Here is a 13,506-nt window from a genome sequence, read left to right as displayed (position 1 = left end):
TGAAACCTCAAGTTTCTCTTGGGTTTGGCTCCTTCTTCTGGGCATTCTGGGCATCCCTTGTTCCTTTCTGAGTAGCTTGACATGATCCTGATCTTCAGAACTGAAGCTTCACCTTCAGCATTCCAGGCTCTTCCCTTGGCACGCTGGGAGTAGCACGCTGCCATTCAGGGTGAAGCCAGAGGCTCCTGCTGAAAATCTTGAGCCATTTCTGCTTCCCAGCACACTCTTGACAAGCGTGGGACAGGACCTGGAGCTAGTTAGAGAACAGCAGGGAAAGCTCTTTGGAATTCTCAACAGCCTCTGGGGATTCTTGCTGATTGTTGATGGGCAGCCAGCTGCCAAACCGGCCAAGGTCCCTTTGGATGGTCCCTCTCACTCTGCCAGGAAGGACAAGTCCCTTGGGCTACTGCCTGCGTGGCCAGCAACACTAAAATAAAGGCAGCAGGTCTACTCCATGACCTTGCAGGAGTTGAAACTGCAGTCTCTGCATTTAGGAAGTTGTCATTCAGACAAAGATATTTGCCGATTTTTTACAAGTGCTGCCATGACCATGAGATTTTACTGTCATGCAAAGTAGTTATGAAGCCTCTTAAATACCGGGTGTCTGGAAGATGATGTGCCTTCATATCCATTATCAAGAACAGTAAAAAGTCAGGATTCAGCCAGGACAAGAGTGTGTTGTGTCCCCCAGCAGAGCAGCTTGGAAGTGCTGATGGGAGAAGGGCTGTGAGCAGGGGCTGGGCTTTTGCTCGTCGCTCCAGCCTGTTTGGGCACAGCTAGCCAGTGTCATAGGTCAGGAACAGCAACGGAAGGTTTGGCTGTGGAGGCCAAGTTGGGCTGGGCAGTCTGTGCTGTGCCAGGCCATAAGGGAGGCCTGGGCAGTCCCTCAGAGGGCCCTGCTCTCTCTTGAAATGGCACAGATGTGCCTTCTCTGGACCAGTTTCCAGGTGTCCCATTTTCCATACTCAGGTGTGGGGATATTGAGCCACGTCATCCTGGAATATCCAGCAGTGGGTGTCTGGAGCAAGCAACTCATGTCTCTCTGTATTTGCAACTTGTAGGTCAGCAAAGGAGAGCCTGCAATCCAGGCTGTTTGCTGCTCAGCAGCAGATAGCTCAGCTGGAGATGAGCAGGAAGCGTGTGGAGGCAGAGCTGCAAGCTGAGCTGCAGGAAGCTCGCAGTGAAGTCCAGGCAGCACAGAGGAGGCACAAGGAAGAGCTGCAAGGCCTCAAAAAGGAAATTAATCTCGTCCTTGCCCATAGAGAGGCTCTACAAAAGCAGGTGAGTGAAGGAGCACTGGCACTGCAGACATGCAGTGAGGGGTCTGTGGCCTTCTTGCTTTTCCATGGCAGAGTAGCAGCTGCAGGGGGGAGCCCTGGGGCTGTCTCGTGCTCTGGGGGCTCCATGGCAGCTGCTCTGAAGGACACTCAGTGCTCTGCTGAATGTCAGCTGCTGCTCTGGACAGCTGGGCTCGTCCTCTGCCCTGTTGGCCAGCAACCATCAGCATGGATTCCTGCTGGCCTCTTCTTGCTAGCCTTGGTTTGGCAGGTGCTTTTTCCGGTGCCCTTGGTGGTGGGCCACTTAGAGACTGAAACAAGTTGGCCATATCCTTTGTGAATCTGGGGCTGTCAGGACAGGGGGAAATGCAGAGTTGTCCTCTGCCTTTGCTCACAGCCTGTGCTGTGGCTGACAGTGACAAGCTGTGGCTGTGGCCTCTGACTGCTTTGTTCTGTTTGACTGGAGGTGGCAGAGTTGACATCTCAGCTGGCAGCCTGCCGAGAGTGCCAGGAAAAGACTGTGCAGAGAGCCCAGCAAGATGTGAGGGAGGCCCAGCAAGAGTCCAGGCAGAAGCTCTCAGAGGTTGAGCATGTCCAGAAGCTGCTGGAGGAGGCAGAACATCGGAACAAGGAGCTGCAAGTGCATCCTGAGTATTTGGAGAGCAAATGGATCCAGTGGGAAGAAATGGCACGGCAGAATTCAGAATTGCAGGCTTCCGTCAATGCCCTAGAGAGGGAAAAAGCCAGGTAAATGAAAGCCTGTGGGACTCTGGATTGTGGTGAATGGATTCCCTCTTTGCCATCTTTGCACCTGCCAGGGGCTCTGGCTGCATTTCCCAAGTGGCAGATTCTGAACTCTCCATGCAGACACGTCCCATTGCCTGGATGTTGTCTTTCATTTTATTTTTTTCTAAGTGTTCAGTTAGAGTTTTTCTGAAGTGAAAGGCTTTTGGGGTAGCCCATTCCCTCTAGTGGTAAATGTGTTATATAGGTGGGTGTGTTGACACTGCCCGAGCTGCATTGGAAGGAGTTGGATGCATCCATCAGCTCCACCTTGGGTCCTGTAACTTGAAGCCTTTGGGATCTGGATCAGCCTGGCATCTGATGCTGTTTCTGGGCAGAACCATCTTAAGGCCCTGATTGCTGATCTAGGCCAGACTGCCCTCGGAGGCAGCCCAGAAACAAGAATGTCTCTGCTGCATCATTCCTCATCAAATGTGCCCCGGTGCCTGGAGGGAGTCAAGCAGGGTCCCTGCCACCCTGCACAGTCCCAGGCATTTCTGACTGTGCAAAGAATGCAAGAAACAGGAGCAAGGTATGGGGGGCTCCTCCAGCTGATCAAGTCCTGCCTGGCTTCAGTGCCACAGGATTCTTCTTCCAAGAAGAAGACAAAGGAAAGGCAGGCTGCTCCTGCTTGCCTCGAACCTTCTGCATCTTCCATCAGGTTGTGCTCCAAGCCTCTGTTGCCACTTTGGCTTTTCTTTCTCCAGCTGAAAGTAGGATGGGTGCTGGTAAATCTTAGGGAACTTGCCAGAGATCCCCTGGCTGTAGGGTGCTGCTCCTCCTACGTGGATGTGCAAGATGGGGGAAGGAAATGTCTCTTCCATGCTGACCAAAGCTCCCTGCCTTGGAGCCTGGTTAGTCAGAAGAAAATTGTTGCTCTCCCCTAATGTCTTCATTGCAAGACTTTGTTAGGTTTGTATTCACATTGCCATCTCAATAGGAAGGTAGGGCATGTAGGCAGGAACTGCCTGTTCTTTCAGGGACAAAAGCAGAGTAGGCACATGCTGGGCTGGGACTGCAGGGGAAACAAACTGCCAAGTTGTTTAGATAAACCTCATCAGACAGAGCAGCACCACCTGAGGTGGTGCCAGTCCTAAGAGTTCATAAAATGTGATATCATATAGTAATGAGTTGTTTGCTTCCCTTCTAGGCTGATTCTGACTGTGGAGGAAAAGAACCTGTGCCTTAGAACACTGGAAGAACAGAACATGGTGCTGAAAAATTCTGTATCTCAGTGTCAATCTGCTCTTCAGGAGACAGAGCAGCTCTATTCTGAGCATAGAAGAGAATTGATGGCGCTCAACACCCGGGTAAGCTGCGCACTGGCATCCACTTCTCCAGGGACACACAGCAGCACCTCTGCCTTGGAGTCCCCAACCACTTTCCCCTCCCAGCAGCATCCACAGCTGCCCTGTTCTGCCCGGGGCTGCTGCTGCACCCTGAGGCCAAGGCTGGATCTGCTGTCTGCTGCAGAAGATTTCCCCCATCCTCTCCTGGGTCCCATCAGGAGATCTGGCAGGAGAAGCAGCAGCAGACTCCTCTGGAGCTTCTCTGTCCCTCTCTTAGCAGTGTTGTCCCACACAGAGTTGGTGCCTGTGCCGGACTCTGAGCAATGTGGGGACACAGCCATGGCTGTGGCAGGCTGGGCAGGGCACTTCCAGCACAGCCAGTTCAGAGCTGCAGCCCAAGGATGCCCATTGCCTCCACTTCCCTGTTTTGTCTCTATTGGTCTCCATTGCAATCCTTGCTTCTGTGCCATCAGTTCTTGGCTTGAAGAAATTTCTCCTTTGTTGTTCACCCTACTGGCCACGCAATGGCCTCAGGCGCAGCCCTGTCCCTGAGGCTCTGTGCATCCATCTTCCAGGCCTGGGCCCTGCTGGAGGCAGTGAGGGAGAAGGCAGCTTGCCAAGAATCTCGAGAGAAGCAGCTGGCAACTGAGGCGTCTGAGCTGTGTGTGAGGCTCCAGAGCTCTGAGGAAAGAGCAGAGGCCATGGCAACACAGTGTAAGGCCATGGAGCTGGAGCTGCAGAAGACACAGGCTGAGAGAGACAATCTCAGGGCTCGCAATCAGGAGCTGCTGAAACAGCTGGAGCAATGTGAGAAAGGTAGAGCTTCACCTCTCCCACCCACTGCCCCATGCTGTCTCACCCCTGGGGATCTCTGATCCCATGCAGAGGAAAACCGCACTGCCCTGAAATGGCAGAGAGGGAGAAAAACAACCAGCAGGAGATTTATCCATCCAAGTGCCAGTGAAAGCTTTCTCTTGAGAAAGATGCTGTGGCTGGCAGTGCCATCTGGCTGTGCTGGGGCTGATCCCGTGCACAGCTGGTGCCTTTCAGGTGCCGTGTCTGTGCTGAGGAGCTGTAGCTGATGCCTCAGCTCCATTGCCCCAATCTCCAGGCCCTGCCAGAGCCTCCAGGCTATTGGCCTCTCTGGAGCAGGGCTGCACAGGCATCCCCTCTCCTTTGTATGTCTTGGATTGATCACTCTGCAGAAGGCCAAGAGCAAACACACGTTCCTATCCCTCTCAACCTTGCCCCTTTCATTCCTGCTTTTTTTCTCTGGTGGGAAGTTGTCTTAATTTCTGTCAGCTTTGGAGCCTTTGTGGTGTAGGGCCTGGCAAACACAGGCCGCTAGAGAAGACAGTGCTGTTGTCTCTGCAGGATGCACATCAGTTTACTTTTCTTTTCCCTTCCTCCTTTCCCTTCCCTCCTGCAGCAATGTTGAGGGCAGAACACCTGAAAATCTCTCTGGAATGTTCCCAGAAGAAAGACACCATTGCCCAAAAGGAAGAGGATGTGATTCTTCGTCACTCTCTGCAGAAGAAACTGGAAAACCTGGAGAAGGAAAGGAACCATGTTCAGGTTGGCAGATGCCACAAAGGGCCATTTCTCAGCTATGTTTGGACCTTGTGTTAGTAGTTCTAAGGAGCACCTTTTTCCCGTTCAACTTTTCTAATTGCATCCTTCTGAATAAGGAGGAAAAGATGTTGTAGTCATGGCAAAGGCAGTTAATGCTGAGGGTGCTACATTTCCTCCATGCTGGGCTTCTGTGCCCAAGAAGCTTTAGTTCTCAATGTCCTCACTGTCTCTGTTGACATTGCATGGTTTGGGGAATTCCCGGTGTCCAAGCCCATGTTTGGATTTCTAAATATCTGGAAAGAGAGGGGAGAGTCACAAGTTTGCTGTTCACAGAAAGGTGTTTGGCCTTGGCCATCTGAGAGCAGCCAGTGGGGAGAGAAGAGAGGAAAGCCAAGTGCTGATCCACATCAGGACGTGTGCCTGCAAGGGCACAACTCGTCCTGAGTGGCAGCAGAGAATGACAGACTGATCTGGCCCTTGCTGCTCCCAGAGAGGGCAGTGGGGCTCTCGGGGATGGAGCCATGGAACCTCTGCACAGGAGAGGTGGAAAACCACTCCTGTCAGCCCAGCCCCAGGGAAGGAAAGGCTGGGAATGTTTGCTCTTCCCTTCCTCCCTTGTGGAGAGCACATCCTCCTGGCACTGCCTGAATCCTGCTTAGCGTGGACTTGAAATCCTGGCTGCAGTTCTGGCAGCTCCTCCCCAAAGGAGCACTGGAGTGGAGCTGCAAGAGGTCAGGGAAGGGCAGAAAGGAAGCTGGGACGGGCTGAGCCAGCTGGGAAAGATGCAGCAACACCAGGGGGCCCAGCAAAGGTCTGCAGCATCCCGAGGGGCAGAGAGAGAGAGAGGGGCAGCCTGTGCCTGCCCCTGCAGCAGGAGTCCAGATCTGGTATGAAAAGCAAACTGAGAGGGAATGAGTGACCCTTTTTCTCCCTGTTTTGGCAGCATGAACAGGAATTGTACCAGCAGCACATGAGATATCTGGAAAAGGAGAATGAAATGCATGAAGCTAACATGCAAAGTCAAAAGGAACAAATGCAACAACTGGACACTGAAAAGGAAACCAAGCTGGCGGAGTGGGAGCATGGGGCTGCTGCTTTGCAGAAATGGAGGGAGTATGCTCAGATACTGAGTGCTGCACTGAACAAGAGTGAAATTGCCAAAGGGGCTCTGAAGAAGCGCTTGGACATCCTGAAAGGAAATATCCAGGCAGGCAGAGGCATTGACTTTCAGTCCAGTGCAGTGCCCCTGAATTATTCCAGTGGTGTTTCCCATGAAGAGGTGGGTCTCTGTCCCTGTCAGTGCAGGCCTGCTTGGGTAAAGTAGCCCGGGCTGCAGCAGGCAGCCTTGTCTGTCTGCCTGGCTCCAGCCAGAGACCACTGACTGCCTGATTGTTTCCTGGCACGCCTGGAATGACCAATCCAGCTCTGGAGCTTGCTGTTCAAATCAGCTCCAGGCCAAAAGCTGGGCACAGGGAGCTGCTTCTCCTGTACCCATGCAAAGAGCTGCAACACGTGGAGGTTTGGGTTTGGTGTGGGAAGTAATGGAGCAGGTGATTGGAGTGATGGACTAAAGTGAGTTGAGTTTTGGATCAATGGCTGGAAATCAGTTACACTCCTGGTGCTCAGAGTAAATTGTATCTGCAACTGTGGAAGGGGCAGTGTTTTTGGGTGACAACACAGAATTTGGAGTAGGGATGTTTGTTGGGAAGGAGCAGTCTGGGCCCAGGCAAGGCAGCAGGGCCTGACACAGCACTTCCAAGGTAACAGTGCCAGAGGCTTCTGGCAGCCCAGGCTATCAGAGCTGCATAGGGCAGATGCTGTGAAACTTGGAGCCCAGAGCACAGGTGCTCCTTGTCCTCTGGCTGCCTGCGAGGTGGCGCTGGCTGGCTCTGCACAGGGCTCCCAAGGAAGGCCTCCAGCTGTACCTTGTCCCACTTGCAGGTTTCCCAGGAGGAGGATTCATCAAGCTGGTCTCTGGAGCAGCTGAGCTGGGAATCCTCTGACCAAGGGCACGCAGCAGCCCAGGCATGCAGAGAGGAGGAGCTGCTGGGCCAGAAGGCTGAGCTTGAGGGCCGACTGGCAGCCACAGAGTGGCTCCAACAAGACCTTTCCAGGCAGCTGGCAGAGACCAGGTAAAGGCAGGGAGCTGAGCCTTTTCAAATGTTTTTACATGCCGTGGACAGAATATGGAAGCGTCTCTAGAAGAAAAAAGCCACAATGTTAAGGTTATTTTTCTGACGAAAAAAGCCAGCAAAGCTCTTGTGAGCCTTGGGCTCCTCTTTGTGCTGCTGAGCACACTCCTGTGGGAAGTCAAAAGCAATCCACCCAGCCCTGAACTGAGCAGTAGTAAAACCATGCAGATGCTGAGTGAAACCTCAAGTTTCTCTTGGGTTTGGCTCCTTCTTCTGGGCATTCTGGGCATCCCTTGTTCCTTTCTGAGTAGCTTGACATGATCCTGATCTTCAGAACTGAAGCTTCACCTTCAGCATTCCAGGCTCTTCTCTTGGCACGCTGGGAGTAGCACGCTGCCATTCAGGGTGAAGCCAGAGGCTCCTGCTGAAAATCTTGAGCCATTTCTGCTTCCCAGCACACTCTTAAGAAGCGTGGGACAGGACCTGGAGCTGGTTAGAGAACAGGAGGGAAAGCTCTTTGGAATTCTCAACAGCCTCTGGGGATTCTTGCTGATTGTTGATGGGCAGCCAGCTGCCAAACCGGCCAAGGTCCCTTTGGATGGTCCCTCTCACTCTGCCAGGAAGGACAAGTCCCTTGGGCTACTGCCTGCGTGGCCAGAAACACTAAAATAAAGGCAGCAAGTCTACTCCATGACCTTGCAGGAGTTGAAACTGCAATCTCTGCATTCAGCAAGTTGTCATTGAGACAAAGAGATGTTCTGATATTTTGCTAGTGCTGCCATGACCATGAGATTTTACTGTGTCTGAAAAGTAGTTCTGAAGCCTCTTAAATACCGGGTGTCTGGAAGATGATGTGCCTTCATATCCATTATCAAGAACAGTAAAAGTCAGGATTCAGCCAGGACAAGAGTCTGTTGTGTCCCCCAGCAGAGCAGCTTGGAAGTGCTGATGGGAGAAGGGCTGTGAGCAGGGGCTGGGCTTTTGCTCGTCGCTCCAGCCTGTTTGGGCACAGCTAGCCAGTGTTATAGGTCAGGAACAGCAACGGAAGGTTTGGCTGTGGAGTCCAGGTTGGGCTGGGCAGTCTGTGCTGTGCCAGGCCATAAGGGAGGCCTGGGCAGTCCCTCAGAGGGCCCTGCTCTCTCTTGAAATGGCACAGATGTGCCTTCTCTGGACCAGTTTCCAGGTGTCCCATTTTCCATACTCAGGTGTGGGGATATTGAGCCACGTCATCCTGGAATATCCAGCAGTGGGTGTCTGGAGCAAGCAACTCATGTCTCTCTGTATTTGCAACTTGTAGGTCAGCAAAGGAGAGCCTGCAATCCAGGCTGTTTGCTGCTCAGCAGCAGATAGCTCAGCTGGAGATGAGCAGGAAGCGTGTGGAGGCAGAGCTGCAAGCTGAGCTGCAGGAAGCTCGCAGTGAAGTCCAGGCAGCACAGAGGAGGCACAAGGCAGAGCTGCAAGGCCTCAAAGAGGAAATGAATCTTCTCCTTGAGCAGAGGGAGGCTCTACAAATGCAGGTGAGTGAAGGAGCAGTGACACTGCAGACATGCAGTGAGGGGTCTGTGGCCCTCTTGCTTCTCCACAGCAAAGCAGCAGCTGCAGGGGGGAGCCCTGGGGCAGTCTCGTGCTCTGGGGGCTCCATGGCAGCTGCTCTGAAGGACACTCAGTGCTCTGCTGAATGTCAGCTGCTGCTCTGGACAGCTGGGCTGGTCCTCTGCCCTGTTGGCAAGCAACCATCTGCATGGATTCCTGCTGGCCTCTTCTTGCTAGCCTTGGTTTGGCAGGTGTTTTTTCCGGTGCCCTTGGTGGTGGGCCACTTAGAGACTGAAAAAAGTTGGCCATATCCTTTGTGAATCAGGGACTGTCAGGACAGGGGGAAATGCAGAGTTGTCCTTTACCTTTGCTCACAGCCTGTGCTGTGGCTGACAGTGACAAGCTGTGGCTGTGGCCTCTGACTGCTTTGTTCTGTTTGACTGGAGGTGGCAGAGTTGACATCTCAGCTGGCAGCCTGCCGAGAGTGCCAGGAAAAGACTGTGCAGAGAGCCCAGCAAGATGTGAGGGAGGCCCAGCAAGAGTCCAGGCAGAAGCTCTCGGAGGTTGAGCATGTCCAGAAGCTGCTGGAGGAGGCAGAACATCGGAACAAGGAGCTGCAAGTGCATCCTGAGTATTTGGAGGGCAAATGGATCCAGTGGGAAGAAGTGGCACGGCAGAATTCAGAATTGCATGCTTCCGTCAATGCCCTAGAGAGGGAAAAAGCCAGGTAAATGAAAGCCTGTGGGACTCTGGATTGTGGTGAATGGATTCCCTCTTTGCCATCTTTGCACCTGCCAGGGGCTCTGGCAGCATTTCCCAAGTGGCAGATTCTGAACTCTCCATGCAGACACGTCCCATTGCCTGGATGTTGTCTTTCATTTTATTTTTTTCTAAGTGTTCAGTTAGAGTTTTTCTGAAGTGAAAGGCTTTTGGGGTAGCCCATTCCCTCTAGTGGTAAATGTGTTATATAGGTGGGTGTGTTGACACTGCCCGAGCTGCATTGGAAGGAGTTGGATGCATCCATCAGCTCCACCTTGGGTCCTGTAACTTGAAGCCTTTGGGATCTGGATCAGCCTGGCATCTGATGCTGTTTCTGGGCAGAACCATCTTAAGGCCCTGATTGCTGATCTAGGCCAGACTGCCCTCGGAGGCAGCCCAGAAACAAGAATGTCTCTGCTGCATCATTCCTCATCAAATGTGCCCCGGTGCCTGGAGGGAGTCAAGCAGGGTCCCTGCCACCCTGCACAGTCCCAGGCATTTCTGACTGTGCAAAGAATGCAAGAAACAGGAGCAAGGTATGGGGGGCTCCTCCAGCTGATCAAGTCCTGCCTGGCTTCAGTGCCACAGGATTCTTCTTCCAAGAAGAAGACAAAGGAAAGGCAGGCTGCTCCTGCTTGCCTCGAACCTTCTGCATCTTCCATCAGGTTGTGCTCCAAGCCTCTGTTGCCACTTTGGCTTTTCTTTCTCCAGCTGAAAGTAGGATGGGTGCTGGTAAATCTTAGGGAACTTGCCAGAGATCCCCTGGCTGTAGGGTGCTGCTCCTCCTACGTGGATGTGCAAGATGGGGGAAGGAAATGTCTCTTCCATGCTGACCAAAGCTCCCTGCCTTGGAGCCTGGTTAGTCAGAAGAAAATTGTTGCTCTCCCCTAATGTCTTCATTGCAAGACTTTGTTAGGTTTGTATTCACATTGCCATCTCAATAGGAAGGTAGGGCATGTAGGCAGGAACTGCCTGTTCTTTCAGGGACAAAAGCAGAGTAGGCACATGCTGGGCTGGGACTGCAGGGGAAACAAACTGCCAAGTTGTTTAGATAAACCTCATCAGACAGAGCAGCACCACCTGAGGTGGTGCCAGTCCTAAGAGTTCATAAAATGTGATATCATATAGTAATGAGTTGTTTGCTTCCCTTCTAGGCTGATTCTGACTGTGGAGGAAAAGAACCTGTGCCTTAGAACACTGGAAGAACAGAACATGGTGCTGAAAAATTCCGTATCTCAGTGTCAATCTGCTCTTCAGGAGACAGAGCAGCTCTATTCTGAGCATAGAAGAGAATTGATGGCGCTCAACACCCGGGTAAGCTGCGCACTGGCATCCACTTCTCCTCAGACACAGAGCAGCACCTTTGCCTTGGAGTCCCCAACCACTTTCCCCTCCCAGCAGCATCCACAGCTGCCCTGTTCTGCCCGGGGCTGCTGCTGCACTCTGAGGCCAAGGCTGGATCTGCTGTCTGCTGCAGAAGATTTCCCCCATCCTCTCCTGGGTCCCATCAGGAGATCTGGCAGGAGAAGCAGCAGCAGACTCCTCTGGAGCTTCTCTGTCCCTCTCTTAGCAGTGTTGTCCCACACAGAGTTGGTGCCTGTGCCGGACTCTGAGCAATGTGGGGACACAGCCGTGGCTGTGGCAGGCTGGGCAGGGCACTTCCAGCACAGCCAGTTCAGAGCTGCAACCCAAGGATGCCCATTGCCTCCCTTTCCCTGTTTTGTCTCCATTGGTCTCCATTGCAATCCTTGCTTCTGTGCCATCAGTTCTTGGCTTGAAGAAATTTCTCCTTTGTTGTTCACCCTACTGGCCACGCAATGGCCTCAGGCGCAGCCCTGTCCCTGAGGCTCTGTGCATCCATCTTCCAGGCCTGGGCCCTGCTGGAGGCAGTGAGGGAGAAGGCAGCTTGCCAAGAAACTCGAGAGAAGCAGCTGGCAACTGAGGAGTCTGAGCTGTGTGTGAGGCTCCAGAGCTCTGAGGAAAGAGCAGAGGCCATTGCCTCACAGTGTAAGGCCATGGAGCTGGAGCTGAGGAAGAGACAGGCTGAGAGAGACAATCTCAGGGCTCGCAATAAGGAGCTACTGAAACAGCTGGAGCAAAGTGAGCAAGGCACAGCTTCACCTCTCCCACCCAGTGCCCCATGCTGTCTCACCCCTGGGGATCTTACTGATGCCTTAGAGAGGAAAAGGAGAGATGGCCAGAGATGGCCAAGGGGAAAAACAACCAGCAGGAGAATTATCCATCCAAGTGCCAGTGAAAGCTTTCTCTTGAGAAAGATGCTGTGGCTGGCAGTGCCATCTGGCTGTGCTGGGGCTGATCCCGTGCACAGCTGGTGCCTTTCAGGTGCCGTGTCTGTGCTGAGGAGCTGTAGCTGATGCCTCAGCTCCATTGCCCCAATCTCCAGGCCCTGCCAGAGCCTCCAGGCTATTGGCCTCTCTGGAGCAGGACTGCACAGGCATCCCCTCTCCTTTGTCTCTCTTGGGTTGTTCACTCTGCAGAAGGCCAAGAGCAAACACACGTTCCTATCCCTCTCAACCTTGCCCCTTTCATTCCTGCTTTTTTTCTCTGGTGGGAAGTTGCCTTAATTTCTGTCAGCTTTGGAGTCTTTGTGGTGTAGGGCCTGGCAAACACAGGCCGCTAGAGAAGACAGTGCTGTTGTCTCTGCAGGATGCACATCAGTTTACTTTTCTTTTCCCCTCCTCCTTTCCCTTCCCTCCTGCAGCAATGTTGAGGGCAGAACACCTGAAAATCTCTCTGGAATGTTCCCAGAAGAAAGACACCATTGCCCAAAAGGAAGAGGATGTGATTCTTCGTCACTCTCTGCAGAAGAAACTGGAAAACCTGGAGAAGGAAAGGAACCATGTTCAGGTTGGCAGATGCCACAAAGGGCCATTTCTCAGCTATGTTTGGACCTTGTGTTAGTAGTTCTAAGGAGCACCTTTTTCCCGTTCAACTTTTCTAATTGCATCCTTCTGAATAAGGAGGAAAAGATGTTGTAGTCATGGCAAAGGCAGTTAATGCTGAGGGTGCTACATTTCCTCCATGCTGGGCTTCTGTGCCCAAGAAGCTTTAGTTCTCAATGTCCTCACTGTCTCTGTTGACATTGCATGGTTTGGGGAATTCCCGGTGTCCAAGCCCATGTTTGGATTTCTAAATATCTGGAAAGAGAGGGGAGAGTCACAAGTTTGCTGTTCACAGAAAGGTGTTTGGCCTTGGCCATCTGAGAGCAGCCAGTGGGGAGAGAAGAGAGGAAAGCCAAGTGCTGATCCACATCAGGACGTGTGCCTGCAAGGGCACAACTCGTCCTGAGTGGCAGCAGAGAATGACAGACTGATCTGGCCATTGCTGCTCCCAGAGAGGGCAGTGGGGCTCTCGGGGATGGAGCCATGGAAACTCTGCACAGGAGAGGTGGAAAACCACTCCTGTCAGCCCAGCCCCAGGAAAGGAAAGGATGGGGCTGTTTGCTCTTCCCTTCCTCCCTGATGGAGAGCACATCCTCCTGGCACTGCCTGAATCCTGCTTAGTGTGGACTTGAAATCCTGGCTGCAGTTCTGGCAGCTCCTCCCCAAAGGAGCACTGGAGTGGAGCTGCAAGAGGTCAGGGAAGGGCAGAAAGGAAGCTGGGACGGGCTGAGCCAGCTGGGAAAGATGCAGCAACACCAGGGGGCCCAGCAAAGGTCTGCAGCATCCCGAGGGGCAGAGAGAGAGAGAGGGGCAGCCTGTGCCTGCCCCTGCAGCAGGAGTCCAGATCTGGTATGAAAAGCAAACTGAGAGGGAATGAGTGACCCTTTTTCTCCCTGTTTTGGCAGCATGAACAGGAATTGTACCAGCAGCACATGAGATATCTGGAAAAGGAGAATGAAATGCATGAAGCTGACATGCAAAGTCAAAAGGAACAAATGCAACAACTGGACACTGAAAAGGAAACCAAGCTGGAGGAGTGGGAGCATGGGGCTGCTGCTTTGCAGAAATGGAGGGAGTATGCTCAGATACTGAGTGCTGCACTGAACAAGAGTGAAATTGCCAAAGGGGCTCTGAAGAAGCGCTTGGACATCCTGAAAGGAAATATCCAGGCAGGCAGAGGCATTGACTTTCAGTCCAGTCCAGTGCCCCTGAATTATTCCAGTGGTGTTTCCCATGAAGAGGTGGGTCTCTGTCCCTG

General features: G+C 52.9%; 1 protein-coding gene across 1 annotated transcript in view; it reads left to right on the top strand.

Moving 5' to 3' along the window:
• The window catches only part of LOC135282291 (centrosome-associated protein CEP250-like), a 43,513-nt gene that overhangs the window by 18,670 nt on the left and 11,337 nt on the right, over positions 1–13,506 (top strand). The window contains exons 6-18 of the mRNA XM_064391922.1: positions 1,062–1,281; positions 1,744–2,024; positions 3,211–3,370; positions 3,925–4,165; positions 4,779–4,924; positions 5,865–6,200; positions 6,863–7,053; positions 8,351–8,570; positions 9,033–9,313; positions 10,500–10,659; positions 11,214–11,445; positions 12,068–12,213; positions 13,154–13,489. Coding sequence (XP_064247992.1) covers positions 1,062–1,281; positions 1,744–2,024; positions 3,211–3,370; positions 3,925–4,165; positions 4,779–4,924; positions 5,865–6,200; positions 6,863–7,053; positions 8,351–8,570; positions 9,033–9,313; positions 10,500–10,659; positions 11,214–11,445; positions 12,068–12,213; positions 13,154–13,489 — 2,950 coding nt within the window. The remainder of the gene's footprint in view (positions 1–1,061; positions 1,282–1,743; positions 2,025–3,210; positions 3,371–3,924; positions 4,166–4,778; positions 4,925–5,864; positions 6,201–6,862; positions 7,054–8,350; positions 8,571–9,032; positions 9,314–10,499; positions 10,660–11,213; positions 11,446–12,067; positions 12,214–13,153; positions 13,490–13,506) is intronic.

The sequence above is a fragment of the Passer domesticus genome, chromosome 16 (genome assembly GCF_036417665.1).
Source record: "Passer domesticus isolate bPasDom1 chromosome 16, bPasDom1.hap1, whole genome shotgun sequence".
Classification (NCBI taxonomy): domain Eukaryota; kingdom Metazoa; phylum Chordata; class Aves; order Passeriformes; family Passeridae; genus Passer; species Passer domesticus.
This window is presented reverse-complemented; position numbering and strand designations above follow the sequence as displayed.